The sequence below is a fragment of the Sylvia atricapilla genome, chromosome 29 (genome assembly GCF_009819655.1).
Source record: "Sylvia atricapilla isolate bSylAtr1 chromosome 29, bSylAtr1.pri, whole genome shotgun sequence".
Taxonomy (NCBI): Eukaryota; Metazoa; Chordata; class Aves; order Passeriformes; family Sylviidae; genus Sylvia; species Sylvia atricapilla.
This window is the reverse complement of record NC_089168.1, coordinates 1,826,639-1,845,576: the sequence shown is the minus strand read 5'-3', so window position 1 is coordinate 1,845,576 and position 18,938 is coordinate 1,826,639. Positions and strand designations below refer to the sequence as shown.

Sequence of the window (18,938 nt, the reverse complement as noted above, 5' to 3'; positions counted from 1 at the left end):
GATCCATCCCTGTCCGTGTCCCGATCCATCCCTGTCTGTGTCCCGATCCATCCCTGCCTGCGGCTGTGGGCGGTGCTGGAGCTTTTTTCACCCACAAAACCCTCAAGGAGACGAGCTGAGCTCCCCATGAGGTGTTTGGTGCAGGAAAATCCCCCTCGGGAGGACCAGGACTGGCAGATTTGGGGTCAGGGAGATGTGAGAGGAGCTGAACTCCCCATGGGGTGTTTGATGCAGGAAAATCCCCCCATGGGAGGACCAGGAGGGGCAGATTTGGGGTCGGGATGATATTTGGGGCTCCCCAGAGCCGCTGGCACATCCCGGCCGGGCTGAGTGAGAGGAGGGATCCTGTGGACCAGGGACGCGCTCAGGGGGGGACATTTCTCTTCAGGAAAAAGAAAGGATTTTTCCCAAATCTTGTGGGTTTCTGTGATTGGAGGCTGCCTGCAGCGCCTTGGCTGCCCTTCAGCGGAGCCCTGCGGTCACGGCGTTCCCGGTGCTCCTCAGGAAGCCGCGGTTGTTGCGAGGTTTCCTGGGGACACCTCTCCTTCTTCCTCCTCCTCCTCCTCCTCTCAGCCTCTCCCGCGGGGGCTTTTGGGGATGAGCTCGGTGACCCGTGGGGGTGGGAGGCTGCAGGAAATGACTGCCAGAGGTTTCCAGCTGTGCCAGGGCTGTGGTGGGGATGGAGCCACTGGCTTGTCCCTGCGCTCCCGTGGCCCGGCTGTGGCTGCAGGAGATGAGCCCTTTGATTCCTCCTCTCTCCCTGGCGCTGCCCACGCTCCAACCACATTTTGTGGGACCCGTGGGGCAGCTCCGTCCTGCCCGTGCCCAGGATTTCCTGTGCTTTAGCTCCTGCCTGTCCCTGAGATCTCCAGTTCAGGCCCAAAAGCTTTTTGCCTTTGAGGGGTTTTGCCTTTGAGGGGTTTTGTCTCAGCATTTTCGCGGCTGGGTGCTCTGAAGGTGTTCAAAGCTCATCCCTGGGCGAGGGGCAGCGCCCAGGGAGCTCCTGTGAACAGGAATGAGGTGGTTTGGGCAGTGCTTGGGGGTGAGTTTCGTGTCCCCTGTTAAGGTTTGGGGTTTTGGGGTAACTCTGTGGATGTGGAGTGACCTGAGGATCCTCTGGATCACCCTGACCTCGGAGACAAAACAATCCCAGGGCTGATCTAAATGTGGGTTTGAGAGTGTAAAGAAAATCTGCCTGGGAACACAGAGCTGGGTCACCTGCAGGAGTGTCTGATTGAGCCCTGAGGGGTTCCCTGTGCCCTGCCTTGGGCAGGAATCCTGCCCCGTCCTCGCCGTGGGAGCAGCAACCCTCAGGTGGGAACAGCGGAACCAGGATTTGGGCTGGAACAAGCCAAATCTTAAAGCCAGCAGCACATCGAGGCCCCAAAGGTGTTTCCTCCCCGTCCCAGGACTCTGGGCTGGTCCTGAAGGTTTTTGGGTCCCAGAGCCACGAGTTTCAAAACAAAATGTGCACATTTGTGGGGAGAAGAATTCCAGGGAGAGCTGTTAAATGTCTGACTCAAAGGTCACGAGTTGCAAATAACCAGGGGGAGCGATCACGGGGAGCATCTCGCCCTCATCTGCCTCCCCAGGCCTGATGTGCAGCTCCTTTCTGGGCTCCAACAGGGAATATTCCCCATTTCTGTGCTTGGAATGCCTCAAGAGGTGCTCTGCTCACAGGTGCACGGCGTGGTTTGGGTGTGTGGCCGAATCCTGGTTCATGCCTTTGGTTGTGGGAAGCGTTTTGTGCTGCTCAAACTTTAATAATCATCTGTCTCAAATTTTTTTTCAATTTTTTTTCTTTTTTTTTTTTTTTTTTTTTTAAATCTGGAAGCTTTCTGCAGAAGGGAGTTTGCGAGAATCAGAGCAGAAAAATTCGGGTTTACCCTGGTGGAAAAACTCTCGGGGGATGTTTTTTTTTTTTTTTTCTTCTTTGGAGCAGCATCAGCCCCGTCTCATTTCAGAGCAGGAATTCGGTGTCTGGTGAGGATGGATCCACCCACATCTGGCTGAGGCGTAAAGCCCCTGAAACTCCCAGCCCGTGAGCTCCAGAAAGAGTTATCAGAACTTGGCACCCGGCTGCTCCAAACATTACATCTTCCCTGAGCATCAGCTGCTCTCTTATGGCTCCTGCGGGAGGAGGCCGGGGCTGTGTCCTTGTGGGGACGGCTGGGGCAGTGCAGGGCTTTCCCTGGAGCTCTTTTCCTGGGAGCTGCACTCCCTGGAGCTGTTTTCCCTGGATTTTCCATCCCTGGAGCTCTTTTCCTGGGATCTGCACTCCCTGGAGCTCCTTTTCCTGGGAGCTCCTTTTCCTGGGAGCTGCACTCCCTGGAGCTCTTTTCCTGGGAGCTGCACTCCCTGGAGCTGTTTTCCCTGGATTTTCCATCCCTGGAGCTGTTTTCCTGGGATCTACACTCCCTGGAGCTGTTTTCCTGGGAGCTGCATTCCCTGGAGCTGTTTTCCTGGGATCTGCATTCCCTGGAGCTGTCTTCCTGGGGGTTGCTTTCCCTGGAGCTGTTTTCCCTGGATTTTCCATCCCTGGAGCTCTTTTCCTAGGAGCTGCTTTCCCTGGAGCTCTTTTCCTGGGATCTGCACTCCCTGGAGCTGTTTTCCCTGGAGCTCCTTTCCCTGGAGCTCTTTTCCCTGGATTTTCCATCCCTGGAGCTCCCGGAGCTCCGTGCTGAGGAGAGGAAGGAGGAAAATGCCCCGAACTCTGGGATTTTGTGGGATCCTGCGAGGAGAGCCCTCGGGGACACACGAGCGGATGGAGGTAGGGGACAAAGGGATGTGTGGGCGCCTGTGGGGAGTCCCCGCTGTCCCCACAAAATCTGGGGCTGGGCAGGTTCGGGAGGAGTTTATTGATTTGTTTTCTCATTCTGGGGAGCAGAGTTTGGTCCCTGATTTTAAAGGCAGCACCCCGGGGCCTGGTGGGATTACACGAGTTATCCCAGCTCCAGGATTTCCTACTGCTCCACTTCTCCCTTTGTGATCTTTGCCTTCTTTCAGCGTCGTCCTTTTGGTGTGGTTTCTTCTTTAAGCGTTTTGAATTCGGGTGAACTCCCCTCCAGCTCGTTCCCCCCCTCCGGAGAAGACCTTTTTGCCTTTTATTAAGGGGAGGAATGTTTTTAATCAGCCGCATTCTTCAACCCGCCTGAACTCTGAACCTCGCGCGGCAAATCGGCGTAAGATGGGAAAACGCTTTTAGGAAAGGGATGGTTTATTGAAAAAAAAAGGGGAAAAAAAAACCCCAAAACAACAAACCAGCCTGGGTTTAACTGCTGCTGCACCCCTGAGCGAGCTGTGAGCAGGCAGGGATGGGGTCAGGGATAAAGAGGGATGGGGTCAGGGATAAACAGGGATACAGGCAGAGGTGCAGCAAGGATGAGGGCAGGGATAGACAGGGATACAGGCAGGGATAAACAGGGATGCAGGCAGGAATTCAGGCAGGGATGAGGACAGGGATGCAGGCAGAGGTGCAGGCAGGAATAAACAGGGATACATGCAGGGATAGGCAGGGATACATGCAGGGATAGACAGGGATACATGCAGGGATAGACAGGGATACATGCAGGGATAGACAGGGATACATGCAGGGATAGACAGGGATACATGCAGGGATAAACAGGGATGCAGGCAGGAATTCAGGCAGGAATTCAGGCAGGGATGAGGACAGGAATTCAGGCAGGGATGAGGACAGGAATTCAAGCAGGGATGAGGGCAGGGTTGTAGGCAGGGATAGACAGGGTTGCAGACAGGGATGCAGAAGGATGCAGGCAGAGGCGCAGGCAGGAATAAGTATGGATACATGCAGGAATAAACAGGGATACATGCAGGGATAGGCAGGGATGAGGACAGGAATTCAGGCAGGGATGCAGGCAGGAATTCAGGCAGTGCTGAGGACAGGGGTGCAGGCAGGAATTCCGGCAGGGATACATGCAGGAATTCAGGCAGCGATGCCCAGAACAGCAGAGCTGGGATGCCACTGCTTTGCTCCTCCACAATCTTCCTGCCCCGCTTTGTTTGCTTCTCTCTTTGTTCCCCTCTTACATAAGCCCAGCTCTGCTGACGACTGATTTGCCTCTTTAAAAAAAACAATCAGGAAATGCCAAAGCAAAGATTTCTGTGCTGGGTTGGTTTTTTTTTTTTTTTCTTTTCCGGGCTGGCTGAGAGCAGCGTGACCGCTGGTGGCCCGAGTGACACCGGCCCAGCACTGCCACCCCCAGCCCGGGGGAACTCGCTGCCACCAGGTTTTCACCGGGAGGGGCTGCAGTGCCACTCCTGCGCTGTCCCTGCCTCTCTCGCTGTCTGTCCCACCTCGTGGCCGTGCCCGTGGCCCCTCGGCTGCGTTCCCTGCTCCGGTAGCCTGGAAAATGCTGGTAACCCGTGCCGGGGCTGGAGCACAGAGCCCTCATTCATCCCCGGCCGCGGCTTTCCCAGGGCGCTCCCGGGAGAGGCTCCGTGTCACAGCCCGCGCTTCCCATGGAGGATGCCCGGGCTGGAGCTGCGGGGATGGTTTGTGTGATGGGCTCCTGGTCCCAAACTGGGATCCCGGTCCCAAACTGGGATTCCGGTCCCAAACTGTGATCCCAGCCCATGCATCACAGCCCCAAACTGATCCCTGTCCCGAACTGATCCTGGTCCTAAACTGTGATCCCGGTCCCAAACTGTGATCCTGGTCCCAAACTGTGATCCTGGTCCCAAACTGATCCCAATCCTAAACTGTGATCCCAGTCCCAAACTGATCCCAATCCTAAACTGTGACCCCCAGCCCCAAAATGATCCTGGTCCCAAACTGTGATCCTGGTCCTAAACTGCATCCCAGTCCCAAACTGTGTATTCCAATCCCAAACTGTGACCCCAGTTCCAAACTGGGACCCCAGCCCCAAACTGGGACCCCAGCCCCAAACTGATCCTGGTCCCAAACTGTGTATTCCAGCCCCAAACTGTGATCCCAGCCCCAAACTGTGACCCAAATCCCAAACTGGATCCCAATCCCAAACTGTGACCCCAGTCCCAAGCTGCATCCCAGCCCCAAACTGATCCTGGTCCCAAACTGCGTCCCAGTCCCAAACTGTGTATTCCAATCCCAAACTGTGACCCCAGTTCCAAACTGTGACCCCAGCCCCAAACTGTGATCCTGGTCCCAAACTGTGACCCCAGCCCATGCATCACAGCCCCAAACTGATCCTGGTTCCAAACTGCATCCCAGCCCCAAACTGTGTATTCCAATCCCAAACTGTGACCCCAGTTCCAAACTGTGACCCCAGCCCCAAACCGGGACCCCAGCCCCAAACTGATCCTGGTCCCAAACTGTGTATTCCAATCCCAAACTGGGATCCCAGTCCCAAACTGTGACCCCAGTCCCAAGCTGCATCCCAGCCCCAAACTGATCCTGGTCCCAAACTGTGACCCCAGCCCCAAACTGTGATCCCAGCCCCAAACTGCTCCCAATCCCAAACTCTGCATCCTGGTCCCATCTTGTGCATCCCAGTCCCAGCCACGTGTCCTGGTGGCTGCTGAGGGTCCCCTGGGCTGGGCTGGGTTGGGGACAGGGACAAACCCTCAGGAGCCGTGGTGGGGTTTGACTTTTGGCTTTTTTTGGGGCGGGGGCGAGGGGAGGAGCGGCCAGCCCCTGGCTCAGGCCGGGGTTGTTTGCTGTAACTCCTGGCCCCGGGGCCCGGCAGCAAACCCCAAATGAATCCAAACTGCAGAGGGAGGTCACAAACCAGCAGGAGGGGCTTTGGGGTGGGGGCTCCGGAGCTGAGGAGCATCCCTGAGGAGGTGCCACCTCACCCCCGAGGGTCCCCACGTGGGGACAGTGGCTCCTGCTCAGAGCTCGGGTTTCTCTCCCAGCGCCACCACTTTTGCACCCGCCATGGGAAAAAAAAAAAAAAAAAAAATTTAAAAAAATCCCATTTTGTGTTTCCCAGCTTTGGAAAACCACCCTGAGTTTGGTGGCCTCAGCCTGGCCAGGAGCAGCGGGTTTGTTGGGACACTGGTGTCACCTCAGGGCACATCCCGTGCTCCCAGGGCGCCTTTTCTCACCCCAACCTCTCCAAAAACCCGCTCAGACACTCCCAGAGCGCGTTGGGAAGAACTGGGGACCGCGGCAGGATCAGGATCCACTCAACCTTCTTCTTCCCTGCCTCCAGAGCCTCTTGGCCCCGGGGATGCTCTCGGCAGCTTTTTTCCTGGCTCGGGGCGAGTGCCGAGGAGTTGTTTTTCTGGCTGCTGCCCGCTCTCGCTGTCCCCCAGCGCCCCCCGGCCCTCCCCGCTCCTCTCCCGCGGCCTCGCCGTTTGTTTGTGCGGACACCGAAACAAATGATGTGGAGAGAGATTCCCAGAGCCCTGGCCAGTGCTTCCCGCTCGGCTCGGCTCCGTCCCGGGGCTGTCTGGAGCAGCCTCTCCTTCACCTGGGCTGCCCCAAGCCCTTCCCATCCCTTTTTACCCTTCCCCAAACCCTTCCTATCTCTTTTTTATCCTCGCCAAGCTCTTCCCATTCCTTTTGCCCTTCTCCAAACCCTTCATATCCCTTTTTATCCCCTCCAAACCCTTCCCATCCCTTTTTGCCCCTCTCCGAGCCCTTCTCATCCCTTTTTGCCCCTCTCCAACCCCTTCCCATCAGTTTTTATCCCATCCAACCCCTTCCCATCCCTTTTTGCCCCTCTCCAAGCCCTTCCCATCAGTTTTTATCCTCTCCAAGCCCTTCCCATCCCTTTTTGCCCCTCTCCGAGCTCTTTCCATCCCTTTTTGCCCTTCTCCAAACCCTTCCCATCAGTTTTTTATCCCCTCCAAGCCCTTCGCACTCCTTTTTTCCCCTCTCCGAGCATTTCCCACTCCTTTTTGCCCCTCTCCGAGCTCTTCCCATCCCTTTTTGCCCCACTCCAAACCCTTCCCATCCCTTTTTGCCCCTCTCCAAACCCTTCCCACTCCTTTTTGCCCCTCTCCGAGCCCTTCACACTTCTTTTTGCCCCCTCTCCGAGCCCTTCCCATCAGTTTTTATCCCCTCCAACCCCTTCCCATCCATTTTTGCCCCTCTCCGAGCCCTTCTCATCCCTTTTTGCCCCTCTCCAAACCCTTCCTATCCCTTTCTATCCCCTCCAAGCCCTTCCCATCCTTTTTTGCCTCTCTCCAAACCCTTCCCATCAGTTTTTTATCCCCTCCAAGCCCTTCGCATTCCTTTTTTCCCCTCTCCGAGCATTTCCCACTCCTTTTTGCCCCTCTCCGAATTCTTCCCATCCCTTTTTGCCCCACTCCAAACCCTTCCCATCCCTTTTTCCCCTCTCCGAGCTCTTTCCATCCCTTTTTGCCCCTCTCCAAGCCCTTCCCATCAGTTTTTATCCCCTCCAAACCCTTCCCATCCCTTTTTATCCCGGCAAGGGGCAGCATCAGGCCGTGCTGAGCTGAAACTCGGAGCTTCCCGCGGGCATTTTTAGGGAGCAGGGACAAGCCGGGACAACCCTTTGGGTGCCGCCTGGGTGGGCTGGGTCCTTCCCCCCCGTGTCCCATCGGAGCGATGATCCCAAACTCAACCCCCGGCAGCGTCCCCAGCTCCTGGCGCTCGTGTGGTGACATTGCGGCCGGAGGGGACAATGCCACCAGCCGAGTTCCCGCAGCCCGGCGCCGTCACGGGGCGGGATTTGGCCGGGCCGGGGCCGTCAGAAGTGTCCCGTTCCCGGCCCGGGATGTGCCGGTTACAGCCTGTCCTTGTCCGGCTGCCAGCCCCTTGTCCCGCCGCCACCGTCATCATCCTCCCCGGCGGGAGGGGACAGCGGGAGGGGACAGCGGGAGGGGACAAGGAGAAGGGGACAGTGTAAGGGGACAGCGGGAGGGGGACAGGCAGGAGGGGACAGCAGGAGGGGACAAAGCAGGACGAGAAAGTGGGAAGGGACAGGCAGGAGGGGAAAAGGAGAAGGGGACAAGGAGAAGGGGACAAGGAGAAGGGGACAGGCAGAAGGGAACAGCGGGAGGGGACAAGGAGAAGGGGACAGTGGGAAGGGGACAAGGAGAAGGGGACAGGCAGGAGGGGACAGCGGGAGGGGACAAGGAGAAGGGGATAAAGAGAAGGGGACAGTGGGAGGGGGACAGGCAGGAGGGGACAGGCAAGAGGGGACAAAGCAGGAGGAGAAAGTGGGAAGGGACAGGCAGGAGGGGACAAGAAGGGGACAAGGAGAAGGGGACAGCAGGAGGAGACAGGGAGAAGGGGACAAGGAGAAGGGGACAGTGGGAGGGGGACAGGCAGAAGGGGACAGGGAGAAGGGGACAAGGAGAAGGGGACAAAGAGAAGGGTACAGCGGGAAGGGGACAGGCAGGAGGGGACAAGGAGAAGGGGACAGTGGGAAGGGGACAAGGAGAAGGGGACAGGCAGGAGGGGACAGGGAGAAGGGGACAGTCAGGAGGGGGACAGCGGGAGGGGACAGCAGGAGGGGACAAACGGAAGGGGCCAGCCCCTCTTGTCGCTGCATCCTCCAGAACCGCGGATGTTCAGTTCTGGGCAGCGCTCGGGCTCCGGGACAGAGGCAGCAGCAGCTTCCCAAGGCCGGGATTGTTAATCTCCATCAACCTCCCTGTCCCCAATTAGAACCCAATTAGGACAAATGACCTCCCCGGCGGTTATCAGGAGGTGGAGAGGCGAGTGAGTGAACCCTGCGCTGGGGTTTTCCCGGGAATGTCGCGGCCCGAGGGTTTTCCTGGAAATTCAGCGGAGCTTTGGGAGCTGCTGGGGGACAATCCCCCGAGGCCGTGGGTGCTCCATGATCGGGGAAAATGGGGCGGGTTGGGGCTGTGAGGGACGGTGTCAGGGGCGTAACTGGCACAGATTTGGGGGTGTAAGAAATGATTTCAGGGGTGTAACTGGTGGCACAGTTTTGGGGGTGTAACTGGCACAATTTTGGGTGTGTGAGGGATAATGTCAGGGGTGTAACTGGCACAGTTTTGGGGGTGTAAGAAATTATTTCAGGGGTGTAACTGGTGGCACAGTTTTGGGGGTTTAAGGGACGATTTCAAGGGTGTAACTGGCACAAATTTGGGGGTTTAAGGGATGATTTCAAGAGTGTAACTCGCACAATTTTGGGGGTGTAACTGGCACAGTTTTGGGGGTGTAACGGACGATTTCAAGGGTGTAACTGGTATTTTGGGGGTTTAAGGAATGATTTCAAGGGTGTAACTGGCACAGTTTTGGGTGTGTAAGGGACGATCTCAGGTGTGTAATGGACCATTTCAGGTGTGTAACTGGGGCTGTTTTGGGCGTGTAGCTGGGGCTATTTGGGATGTGAAACTGGCAGTATTTTGGGTGCGTAACTGGCACTGCTTTGGGGCTGTAATGAATTATTTCAGGGGTGTGACTGGCACAATTTTGGGGCTGTAATGAATTATTTCAGGTGTGTGACTGGCACAATTTTGAGGCTGTAATGGATGATTTCAGGTGTGTGACTGGCACAATTTTGGGGGTGTAATGGATGATTTCAGGTGTGTGACTGGCACAATTTTGGGGCTGTAATGGACGATTTCAGGGCTGTGACTGGCAGTGTTTTGGCGTCCCCAAGGGGCTGCAGTTTCACCCCTCAGCCATCTTCATCTTCACTCCAGAGCCCTTTGTCCACCACAGTGTCAGGGAGGGGCACCTACAGAACCCAGAGGAGTGGGATTCCCACAAATCCCTTTCCCAGCTCTTGGGGGAGCCTCTGCAGGCAGAGGATGTTCAGCAATCCCCCTCGGCGGCAGCACAACCCCCTCACCACTGTACCAAACCCTCCCCGGTGCTGTCCCCATGACCGAGCCGTGTCCCCTTTGTGTCCCCTACAGCTGCTGTGACCCCGTGCACCTCCCCACGGGTGCCCCAGGCCGTCCCCATGGACCTGCGGATCGGGCAGCGCGTGGTCAAGCCCCAGGACACGGCGCTGCTGGCCCTGAAGCAGCAGCAGCTGCAGCACCAGCTCTTCCTGGCCAGTCTGCACCAGCAGCAAGTGGAGCAGCTCGCCCACCAACACGTCAGGGTATGAGATCGGGGCAGGGGGGAGCCCCACAGCCCGTTTTTGGCACGGTTTGGGCACTTTGGTAGGTGAATTTTTGCCTCCCAGCAATGCCAGAATAAGGGCTGGATTTGAGCTCGCCTCTCTAGGCAAAGATTCAGAGGAAAAAAAAGGTCGGAAATCCCCAATGCCAAAATAACATTTCCCAGGTGAATTCTTGCTTTTTCCCTGAGCTGGAACATCTGGAGGGGTTTCCAGGCGGCTCGGGGACCTCTCTGACGCAAGGAGGCTGCTTAGGGAGGCAGGTGGGGGGGTTGTGTCTGAATTCCAGGCCAAATTCCCGGTCCTGCCAAGGCCACGGGAGGGCTGGAGCCTCCTGGAGTGTCCTCGGGGTGTGCAGCCAGAGCGGCTGCAGGGAATCCCTGCGGGCTGGGAGCTGCCCCTCCCCGGCCATCGCTGTCGCTGTGCCCCGGGGACACGGGGTTTTTCCGGGGAAAGTGTCCCCTGAGCTCTGGTGGCACCCGCGGGTCCTGCCCCGATCTCATTGTCACGAGAAAAGCAGCGGGGACTGAGCGGGGAGGGCGCCTCCTCAGAGGGGACAGGTGAGAGGACACGGCCAGGGAGGTGTCACCATGTCCGGGGAGATGTCACCGTGTCCGGAGATGTCACCATGTCCAGCGATGTGACCATCCCCAGGTAATTGTGACCATGTCCAGGGGACATGTCACCATGCCCAGGGAGTTGTGACCGTGCCCAGGGGGTTGTGACCATGTCCAGGGGGTGGTCACCATGTCCAGGGAGATGTCACCATGTCCAGGGAGATGTCACCATGCCCAGGGGGTTGTGACCATGCCCAGGGAGATGTCACCATGTCCAGAGAGTTGTGACCATGGCCAGGAGGTTGTGACCATCCCAAGGGCGTTGTGACCACAGCCAGGGAGCTGTGACCATGTCCAGAGATGTCACCATGCCCAGGGAGATGTCACCATGTCCAGGGGGTTGTGACCATCTCCAGGGGGTTGTGACCATCTCCAGGGGGTGGTGACCACCCCGGGGAGATGTGACCACATCCAGAGAGTTGTGACCATGTTCACAGTGATGTGACCACCCCCAGGAGGTTGTGACCACCCCCAGAGGGTTGTGACCATCTTCAGGCACCCAGATGCCCCTGCCTGTCCCCAGGGCTGCTCCAGGCTCAGGGCAGAATCCAGTCCCATGGATCAGCTGGGATTTCTCTCCTATCACAGAACTTTTTTTCCTTTCCCCTCCCCGTTTTGTACTGAACAAAGATTTTTATTTTGCAACACGGCCCAGCTACAGACGCGTCCGAACGCCCCGAGAGGAGTGGGAGCAGACAGGTTTTGACTTTTACGATGCCCCCAGGGAGAGCAAAGCGTCCCTGGAGACCAAAACGTGTCGGGGTTCGTTGTGATGGAACAACTCCACTCGTTCCCATCAGCCAGGGTGACACAAGGGACTGTCCCAAACGTGCTCTGTCACCGTGTCCCCAGCCAGGGAGGGGTCAGAGGGGCTCGGGCAGGGCTGGGGCTCCCGTGCTCATGTCCTTTTGTCCCACAGGTGGCCATGGAGTCCCCTCACCGTGAGGCTGAGCCGGGGCAGCAGGAGCAGGAGCTGCGGCAGATCCTCAACAAGGACAAGAGCAAACGGAGTAAGGGCTCCCTGTGCCCTGGGGGGGGATCAGGGGGTTTTGGGGAGGGGGCTCGGGGGGGTTCTGCCCTTCCCCGGACCAAGCTCTGCCTTGCCATGGGGGAAGGAGGTGGGAGAACATCTGCAGAGCGGAGCTGCAGACTGCTGGGACCCCCGGGCTGGGTTATGGACCCCATGCAGGTGACAGACCCCTCTGGGACCCCCAGGATGGGTTTTCAGCCCCTCAGGCTGGCTTTTCAGACCCCATCCATCTGTCAGACCCCCCTTGGGACCCCCGGGCTGGGCTTGGAGCCCCCACCCATCTGTCAGACCCCCCCTGGGACCCCTGGGCTGGGTTACAGACCCCATTCAGGTGACAGACCCTGGTGGGATCCCCAGGATGGATTTGCAGACCCCATTGAGGTGGTAGAGCCTGGTGCAACCTCCAGGCTGGGTTTTCAGACCGCCGGGGTGGGTTTGGAGCCCCCACCCATCCATCAGACGCCCCTGGGACCCCCGGGCTAAGTTTGGGGACCCCACCCATCCTTCAGACCCCCCTGGCACCCCCGGGCTGGGGTTGGAGCCCCCACCCATCCGTCAGACCCTGCTGGGACCCCCGGGGTGGGTTTGCAGCCCCCACCCATCTGTTAGACCCCCCCTGGGACCCCCGGGGTGGGTTTGGGGGCCCCACCCATCCTTCAGACCCTGCTGGGACCCCCGGGGTGGGTTTGGGGGCCCCACCCATCCATCAGACCCTGCTGGGACCCCCGGGGTGGGTTTGGAGCCCCCACCCATCCTTCAGACCCCCCTGGGACCCCCGGGGTGGGTTTGCAGCCCCCGCCCAGCCGCGATCTCCCGGCGCCCTCTGGTGCTGGAGGAGCTGCCGGGGCCTCGCTCCCAATTTTGGGATGCGCGGGGCTCCGCACGGCACCTGAGTAATTATCAATTAATTAATTCATTAATTAATGAACTTGTGCTGGGATGCTGGCAGAGATCCGTGGGGAGAGCACGGAGCGTTCCTGCTGGGCCAGATGGGGAATGGGATGGGGAATGGGATGGGATGGGGACAGAGCCCGCTGTGCCATGCTGCTGTCCCTCCTGCAGCCCTGGGGTGGGCATTGTGCCCTCAGGAGCCCCTCAGAGCGGCCCTGAGCCCCGTGGGGTCACCGTGGTCACTGTGGTCACCGTGGTCACTGTGGTCACTCTGGTCACTGTGGTCACCGTGGTCACTCTGGTCACCGTGGTCACTCTGGTCACCGTGGTCACTGTGGTCACTCTGGTCACTGTGGTCACCGTGGTCGCTCTGGTCACCGTGGTCACTGTGGTCACTCTGGTCACTGTGGTCACTCCCGTGGTCACTGTGGTCACCGTGGTCACCGTGGTCACTCTGGTCACCGTGGTCACTGTGGTCACCGTGGTCACTCTGGTCACTCTGGTCACTGTGGTCACTGTGGTCACCGCGCAGGTGCTGTGGCCAGCACGGTGGTGAAGCAGAAGTTGGCCGAGGTCATCCTGAAGAAGCAACAGGCGGCTCTGGAGAGGACCAGCAACGCCCCCGCGGCAGCCCTGCCCTACAGGTAAAGCGTCGGCACCTTCTGCCCCCTGGCAGGACCTGTTCCTGCACCTTCAGCTCCCTGGCAGGACCTGTTCAGCACCCTCTGCTCCCTGACAGGACCTACCCCTGCCCCTGCTCAGCCCCTTCTGCCCCCTGGCAGGACCTGTTCCTGCACCTTCAGCTCCCTGGAAGGACCTGCCTGGAACCCTCTGCTCCCTGGCAGGACCTGTTCCTGCACCGTCTGCCCCTGAGCAGGATCTACCCCTGCCCCTGCTCAGCACCTTCTGCTCCCGAGCAGGACCCTCTTCCCCCTGTCAGGACCTGTCCCTGCCCAAAACACTCTGCTCCCTGGCAGGACCTGCCTGGCACCCTCTGCCCCCTGTCAGGACCTGTTCTGCACCCTCTGCCCCCTGGCAGGACCTGCCCCTGCCCAAACCACTCTGCTCCCTGGAAGGACCTGTTCCTGCACCGTCTGCCCCTGAGCAGGACCTACCCCTGCCCCTGCTCAGCACCTTCTGCTCCCGAGCAGGACCCTCTTCCCCCTGTCAGGACCTGCCTGGCACCCTCTGCCCCCTTTCAGGACCTGCCCCTGCCCAAAACACTCTGCTCCCTGGCAGGACCTGCCCCTGTTCTGCACCCTCTGCCCCCTGTCAGGACCTGTTCCTGCACCTTCTGTTCCCTGGCAGGACCTACCCCTGCCCCTGCTCAGCATCCTCTTCTCCCTGGCAGGACCTGTCCCTGCCCAAAACACTCTGCCCCCTGGCAGGACCTGCCTGGAACCTTCTGCCCCCTGGCAGGACCTGTTCCTGCATCTTCAGCTCCCTGGAAGGACCTGTTCTGCATCCTTTGCCCCCTGGCAGGACCTGCCTGTAGCCCTCTGCTCCCTGGCAGGACCTACCCCTGCCCCTGCTCAGCACCTTCTGCTCCCTGGCAGGACCTGCCCCTGCCCAATACACTCTGCTCCCTGACAGGACCTGCCTGGCACCCTCTGCCCCCTGGCAGGACCTGTCCCCGCCCTGCCCCTGCGCAGCAGCAGCTGGACGGGGCTCTGGCTTGTCCCCGCAGGTCTCTGGAGCCCCTGGAGCCCGAGGGTCCCTCCCCTGCCATGCTCAGCACATTCCTGTCCCCCGTGGCCAGCACTTCCCTCGACCCACCCGAGCATTTTCCGCTGCGGAAAACAGGTAAGGCCTCGGGAATGTCCCCGTGTCCCTCAAAGTCTCAGAGATGTCCCCATGTCCCTCAAAGTCTCAGGGATGTCCCCGTGTCCCTCAAAGTCTCAGGAATGTCCCCGTGTCCCTCAAAGTCTCAGGGATGTCCCCGTGTCCCTCAAAGTCTGAGATGTCCCCGTGTCCCTCAAAGTCTCGGGAATGTCCCCGTGTCCCTCAAAGTCTCGGGAATGTCCCCGTGTCCCTCAAACTTTGGGAATGTCCCCATGTCCCTCAAATCCTTGAGGATGTCCCCATGTCCCTGAAAGCCTCAGAGATGTCCCCATGTCTTTCAAAGCCTCGGGATGTCCCCATGTCTTTCAAAGCCTCGGGATGTCCCCATGTCCCTCAAAGCCTTGGGAATGTCCCAGTGCCCCTCAAACTTCGGGAATGTCCCTGTGTCCCTGGTCCCTGTGTGACTGTGTCCCTGAAAACCTCAGAGATGTCCCCATGTCCCTCAAACTCTGGGAATATCCCCGTGTCCCTGAAAGCCTTGGGAATGTCCCTGTGTCCCTCAAAGCCTCGGGAATGTCCCTGTGTCCCTGTGTCCCTGGTCCCTGTATGACTGTGTCCCTGAAAACCTCAGGAATGTCCCTGTGTCCCTCAAAGCCTCGGGAATGTCCCTGTGTCCCTGTGTCCCTGGTCCCTGTATGACTGTGTCCCTGAAAACCTCAGGAATGTCCCTGTGTCCCTCAAAGCCTTTGGAGCGTCCCCGTGTTTTTCAAACCTCAGGAATGTCCCCGTGTCCCTCCAACCTTGGGGATGTCCCCAGTGTCCCTGATCCCTGCCTGGAGCTGGGGACTGGCCCCACGGACCCCGTTCAGGTGTCAGGGCTCTTCCCCTGTGTCCGGCAGCGTCCGAGCCCAACCTGAAGGTTCGGTGCAAGCCCAGGAAGTGCCTGGACCGGCGCAAGAACCCCCTGACCCGCAAGGAGAGCGCTCCCCCCTCGCTGAAGAGACGCCCGCCCGAGGCCATCGGTGAGGGCTCTGCCTGAGTGTCTGGTTTGGGAGCACAGGGAGAAGCTGGAGCTTCCCTTGGGATGGAGAATTATTCTAATTGTTATTCTAATTATTGGAATTTTATCCCCTTACCTTGTGTCCGTGTCCCTCACCCTGTGTCCCTGATCCCATGTCCATCCCCTGACCCCGTATCCATGTCCCTGACCCCGTGTCCATGTCCCTCACCCCATATCCATCCCCTCACCTCATGTCCCTGACCCCACGTCCATCTCCTCACCACATGGCCCTCACCCCGTGTCCATCCCTTCACCTCGTGTCCATCTCCTGACCCTGTGTCCATCCCCTGACCCCATATCCATCCCCTGATCCTGTGTCCATGTCCCTCACCCCATATCCATCCCTCACCTCGTGTCCATCTCCTCACCCCATGTCCCTCACCCCGTATCCATCCCTGACCCCATGTCTGTCCCCTCACCCCATATCCATGTCCTCACCCCATATCCATGTCCCTCACCCTGTATCCATCCTTCACCCCGTGTCCATCCCCTAACCCCATGTCCATGTCCCTGACCCCATATCCATGTCCCTCACCCCATGTCCATGTCCCTCACCCCGTGTCCATGTCCCTCGCCCCGTGTCCATCCCCTAACCCCATGTCCATGTCCTCACCTCATATCCATCCCCTCACCCTGTGTCTGTCTGCTCACCCCATATCCATCCCCTGACCCCATATCCATGTCCTCACCTCGTGTCCATGTCCCTCACCCCGTATCCATCCCTGACTCCATGTCTGTCCCCTCACCCCATATCCATGTCCTCACCCCATATCCATGTCCCTCACCCCGTGTCCATCCCTCACCCCGTGTCCATCCCCTCACCCCGTGTCTGTCCTGTGACCCCATATCCATGTCCCTGACCCGTGTCCATGTCCCTGACGCCGTGTCTGTCCTGTGACCCCATATCCATGTCCCTGACGCCGTGTCTGTCCTGTGACCCCATATCCATGTCCCTCACCCCATGTCCATGTCCCTGACGCCGTGTCCACGTCCCTGACGCCGTGTGTGTCTGTCCCCTGTCCCAGACTCGTCCCCCAGCAGCAGCAGCACCCCAGTTTCGGGCTGCAGCTCCCCCAATGACAGCCTGCCCGCGGAGCACGCGGCGCTGCCCGCCCCGGCCGGGGCACACGAGGTGAGCTCTGCTCCTTCGGGGGGATCCAGAGGGGGACACGACCCCAACCCTGAGCCCCTCAGCCCCCTGCCCGGACCAGCCCTTCCCTGCTCTCCCTGTGCCCTGGGATGGCCTGGAATTTCCTGGAATGTCCTAGGATGCCCTGGGATGCTCTGGGATGCCCTGGGATGTCCTGGGGTGGTGTGGGATGTCCTGGGATGCTCTGGGATGCTCTGGGATGTCCTGGGATGCTCTGGGATGCCCTGGGATGGTGTAGGAGGTCCTGGGATGCTCTGGGATGCTCTGGGATGCCCTGGGATGTCCTGGGATGCTCTGGGATGCCCTGGAATTCCTTGAAATTCCCTGGGGTTCCCTGGGGTTTCCTGGGATGCCCTGGGATGCCCCGGGATGCCCTGGGATTCTCTTCTCCGGGATGTTCTTCCCAGCCCGGCACTCTCCCTCTCACAGCCACCCGTCCCTTCAGGGCTCATTTCCCCTCTGCCACCTCCTGTCCTGCGGGGTGTCCCTAGGGCTGTCGCTATGTCCCTGTTCCGTGGGGTGTCCCCAGGGCTGTCCCCGATGTCCCTATCCCACGAGTGTCCCCAGGCTGTCCCCATGTTCCTGTCCCTGTTGTCCCTGTCCCATGGGGTGTCTCCAGGCTGTCCTTATGTCCCTGTCCCCATGTCCCTGTCCCCGTGTCCCTGTCCCATGGGGTGTCCCTGTGTCCCTGTCCCATGGGCTGTCCCATGGGGTGTCCCTGTGTGCCTGTCCCCGATGTCCCTGTCCCATGGGCTGTCCCCATATCCCTGTCCCCGATGTCCCCGTGTTCCTGTCCCCGATGTCCCCCAGGCTGTCCCGATGTCCCTGTCCCATGGGGTGTCCCCGTGTCCCTTTCCCCGATGTCCCCTGGGCTGTCCCCAGGCTGTCCCCGTGTCCCTGTCCCTGATGTCCGCAGGCTGTCCCCATGTCCCTGTCCCCAATGTCCCCAATGTCCCCGTGTCCCTGTCCCCGATGTCCCCATGTCCCTGTCCCCGTGTCCCTGTCCCCAATGTCCCCAATGTCCCCGTGTCCCTGTCCCCGATGTCCCCATGTTCCTGTCCCCGTATCCCTGTCCCCGATGTCCCCGTGTCCCTGTCCCCGATGTCCCCATGTCCCTGTCCCCGTGTCCCTGTCCCCAATGTCCCCAATGTCCCCGTGTCCCTGTCCCCGATGTCCCCATGTTCCTGTCCCCGTATCCCTGTCCCCGATGTCCCCGTGTCCCTGTCGCCGATGTCCCCGATGTCCCCGATGTCCCCGTATCCCTGTCCCCGATGTCCCCGTGTCCCTGTCCCCGATGTCCCCGCCGCCCGGGGACAGTCCCTGAGGCCGCTGTGTGGCTCAGGCTCCGCTGGCGCAGCGGCTGATGCTGCAGGAGAGTTCCCTGGCGCAGTTTGCGCTGCAGAGCGCCGCGTCCCTGCCGGCCATCACCCTGGGGCTGCCGGCCACCGCCACCGCCAGGGTAGGTGACCACAGCGCCGGACACTCCCCGGGGGCTTCTCTGGGGTCTTTTGGGGTCTTTTGGGGTCTTTTGGATTTCCTGGTGCTGCCCATGGGGGTGAAACTGCTGAGGTCTGAGCCTTTGATCTTCTGAGTTTCCTCAAGGCTCTGCCCTGGTGACAGAATGGAGAGAGACAGTCGCGGTCTCGTTGTCCGAAAAGGGGTTTTAATGAGATGAAAATGTTATTTCGATAGAATGGGTATTAGTTATATGTAGCTGTTTACGATATTATAATTTGTAGATACATGGAATGTGTGTTAGTATATATTGTCGTATTATATAACGGATGTATTCATAGATGTATTCATATATTTAATATTAATATATAATTTAAATTATATTAATAGAAACATATTTTTGTTTTGTTTTTCTGTAACATGCAATATTATACAATAACATAAATACATATAAACATTTATATGCTATATAATATATAATATCTATTTTATATACTATACAATACAATATATAATATATAAAAATATAGTATATATAATAGAACAATAAGCTAATAAATATTTATAATTACATTATTTTAATAATTTAATATAATAATTAAAATAAAGCACTGGAACATGGTGTGGACAATCCCAGTGCTATGTCCTTGTCCCTGACCGTGACCCCGTCCCTGGGCCTGTCCCTGTCCTTGTTCCCTCTCCTCACTGCTGTTATTGACCCTGTCCCCATCCCTGTCCTTGCCCCTGTCCCCATCCTTGTCCCCATCCCCATCCCTGAGCCCGTCCCTGTCCCTGTCCTTGTTCCCTGTCCCTGTGCCGTCCCCATGGCTGACCCCATCCCTCTCCCTGTCCCCGTCCCGTCCCTTTGGCTGACCCCGTTGCTGTCCCTGTCCCTGTCCCTGTCCCCATCCCGTCCCCGTGGCTGACCCCGTCGCTGTCC

At 58.7% G+C, this 18,938-nt stretch overlaps 1 protein-coding gene across 1 annotated transcript in view; it reads left to right on the top strand.

Moving 5' to 3' along the window:
- The window catches only part of HDAC7 (histone deacetylase 7), a 53,660-nt gene that overhangs the window by 15,788 nt on the left and 18,934 nt on the right, over positions 1–18,938 (top strand). Inside the window, exons 2-8 of the mRNA XM_066337493.1 lie at positions 9,805–9,995; positions 11,550–11,640; positions 13,084–13,195; positions 14,239–14,354; positions 15,233–15,355; positions 16,419–16,525; positions 17,886–18,002. Coding sequence (XP_066193590.1) covers positions 9,805–9,995; positions 11,550–11,640; positions 13,084–13,195; positions 14,239–14,354; positions 15,233–15,355; positions 16,419–16,525; positions 17,886–18,002 — 857 coding nt within the window. The remainder of the gene's footprint in view (positions 1–9,804; positions 9,996–11,549; positions 11,641–13,083; positions 13,196–14,238; positions 14,355–15,232; positions 15,356–16,418; positions 16,526–17,885; positions 18,003–18,938) is intronic.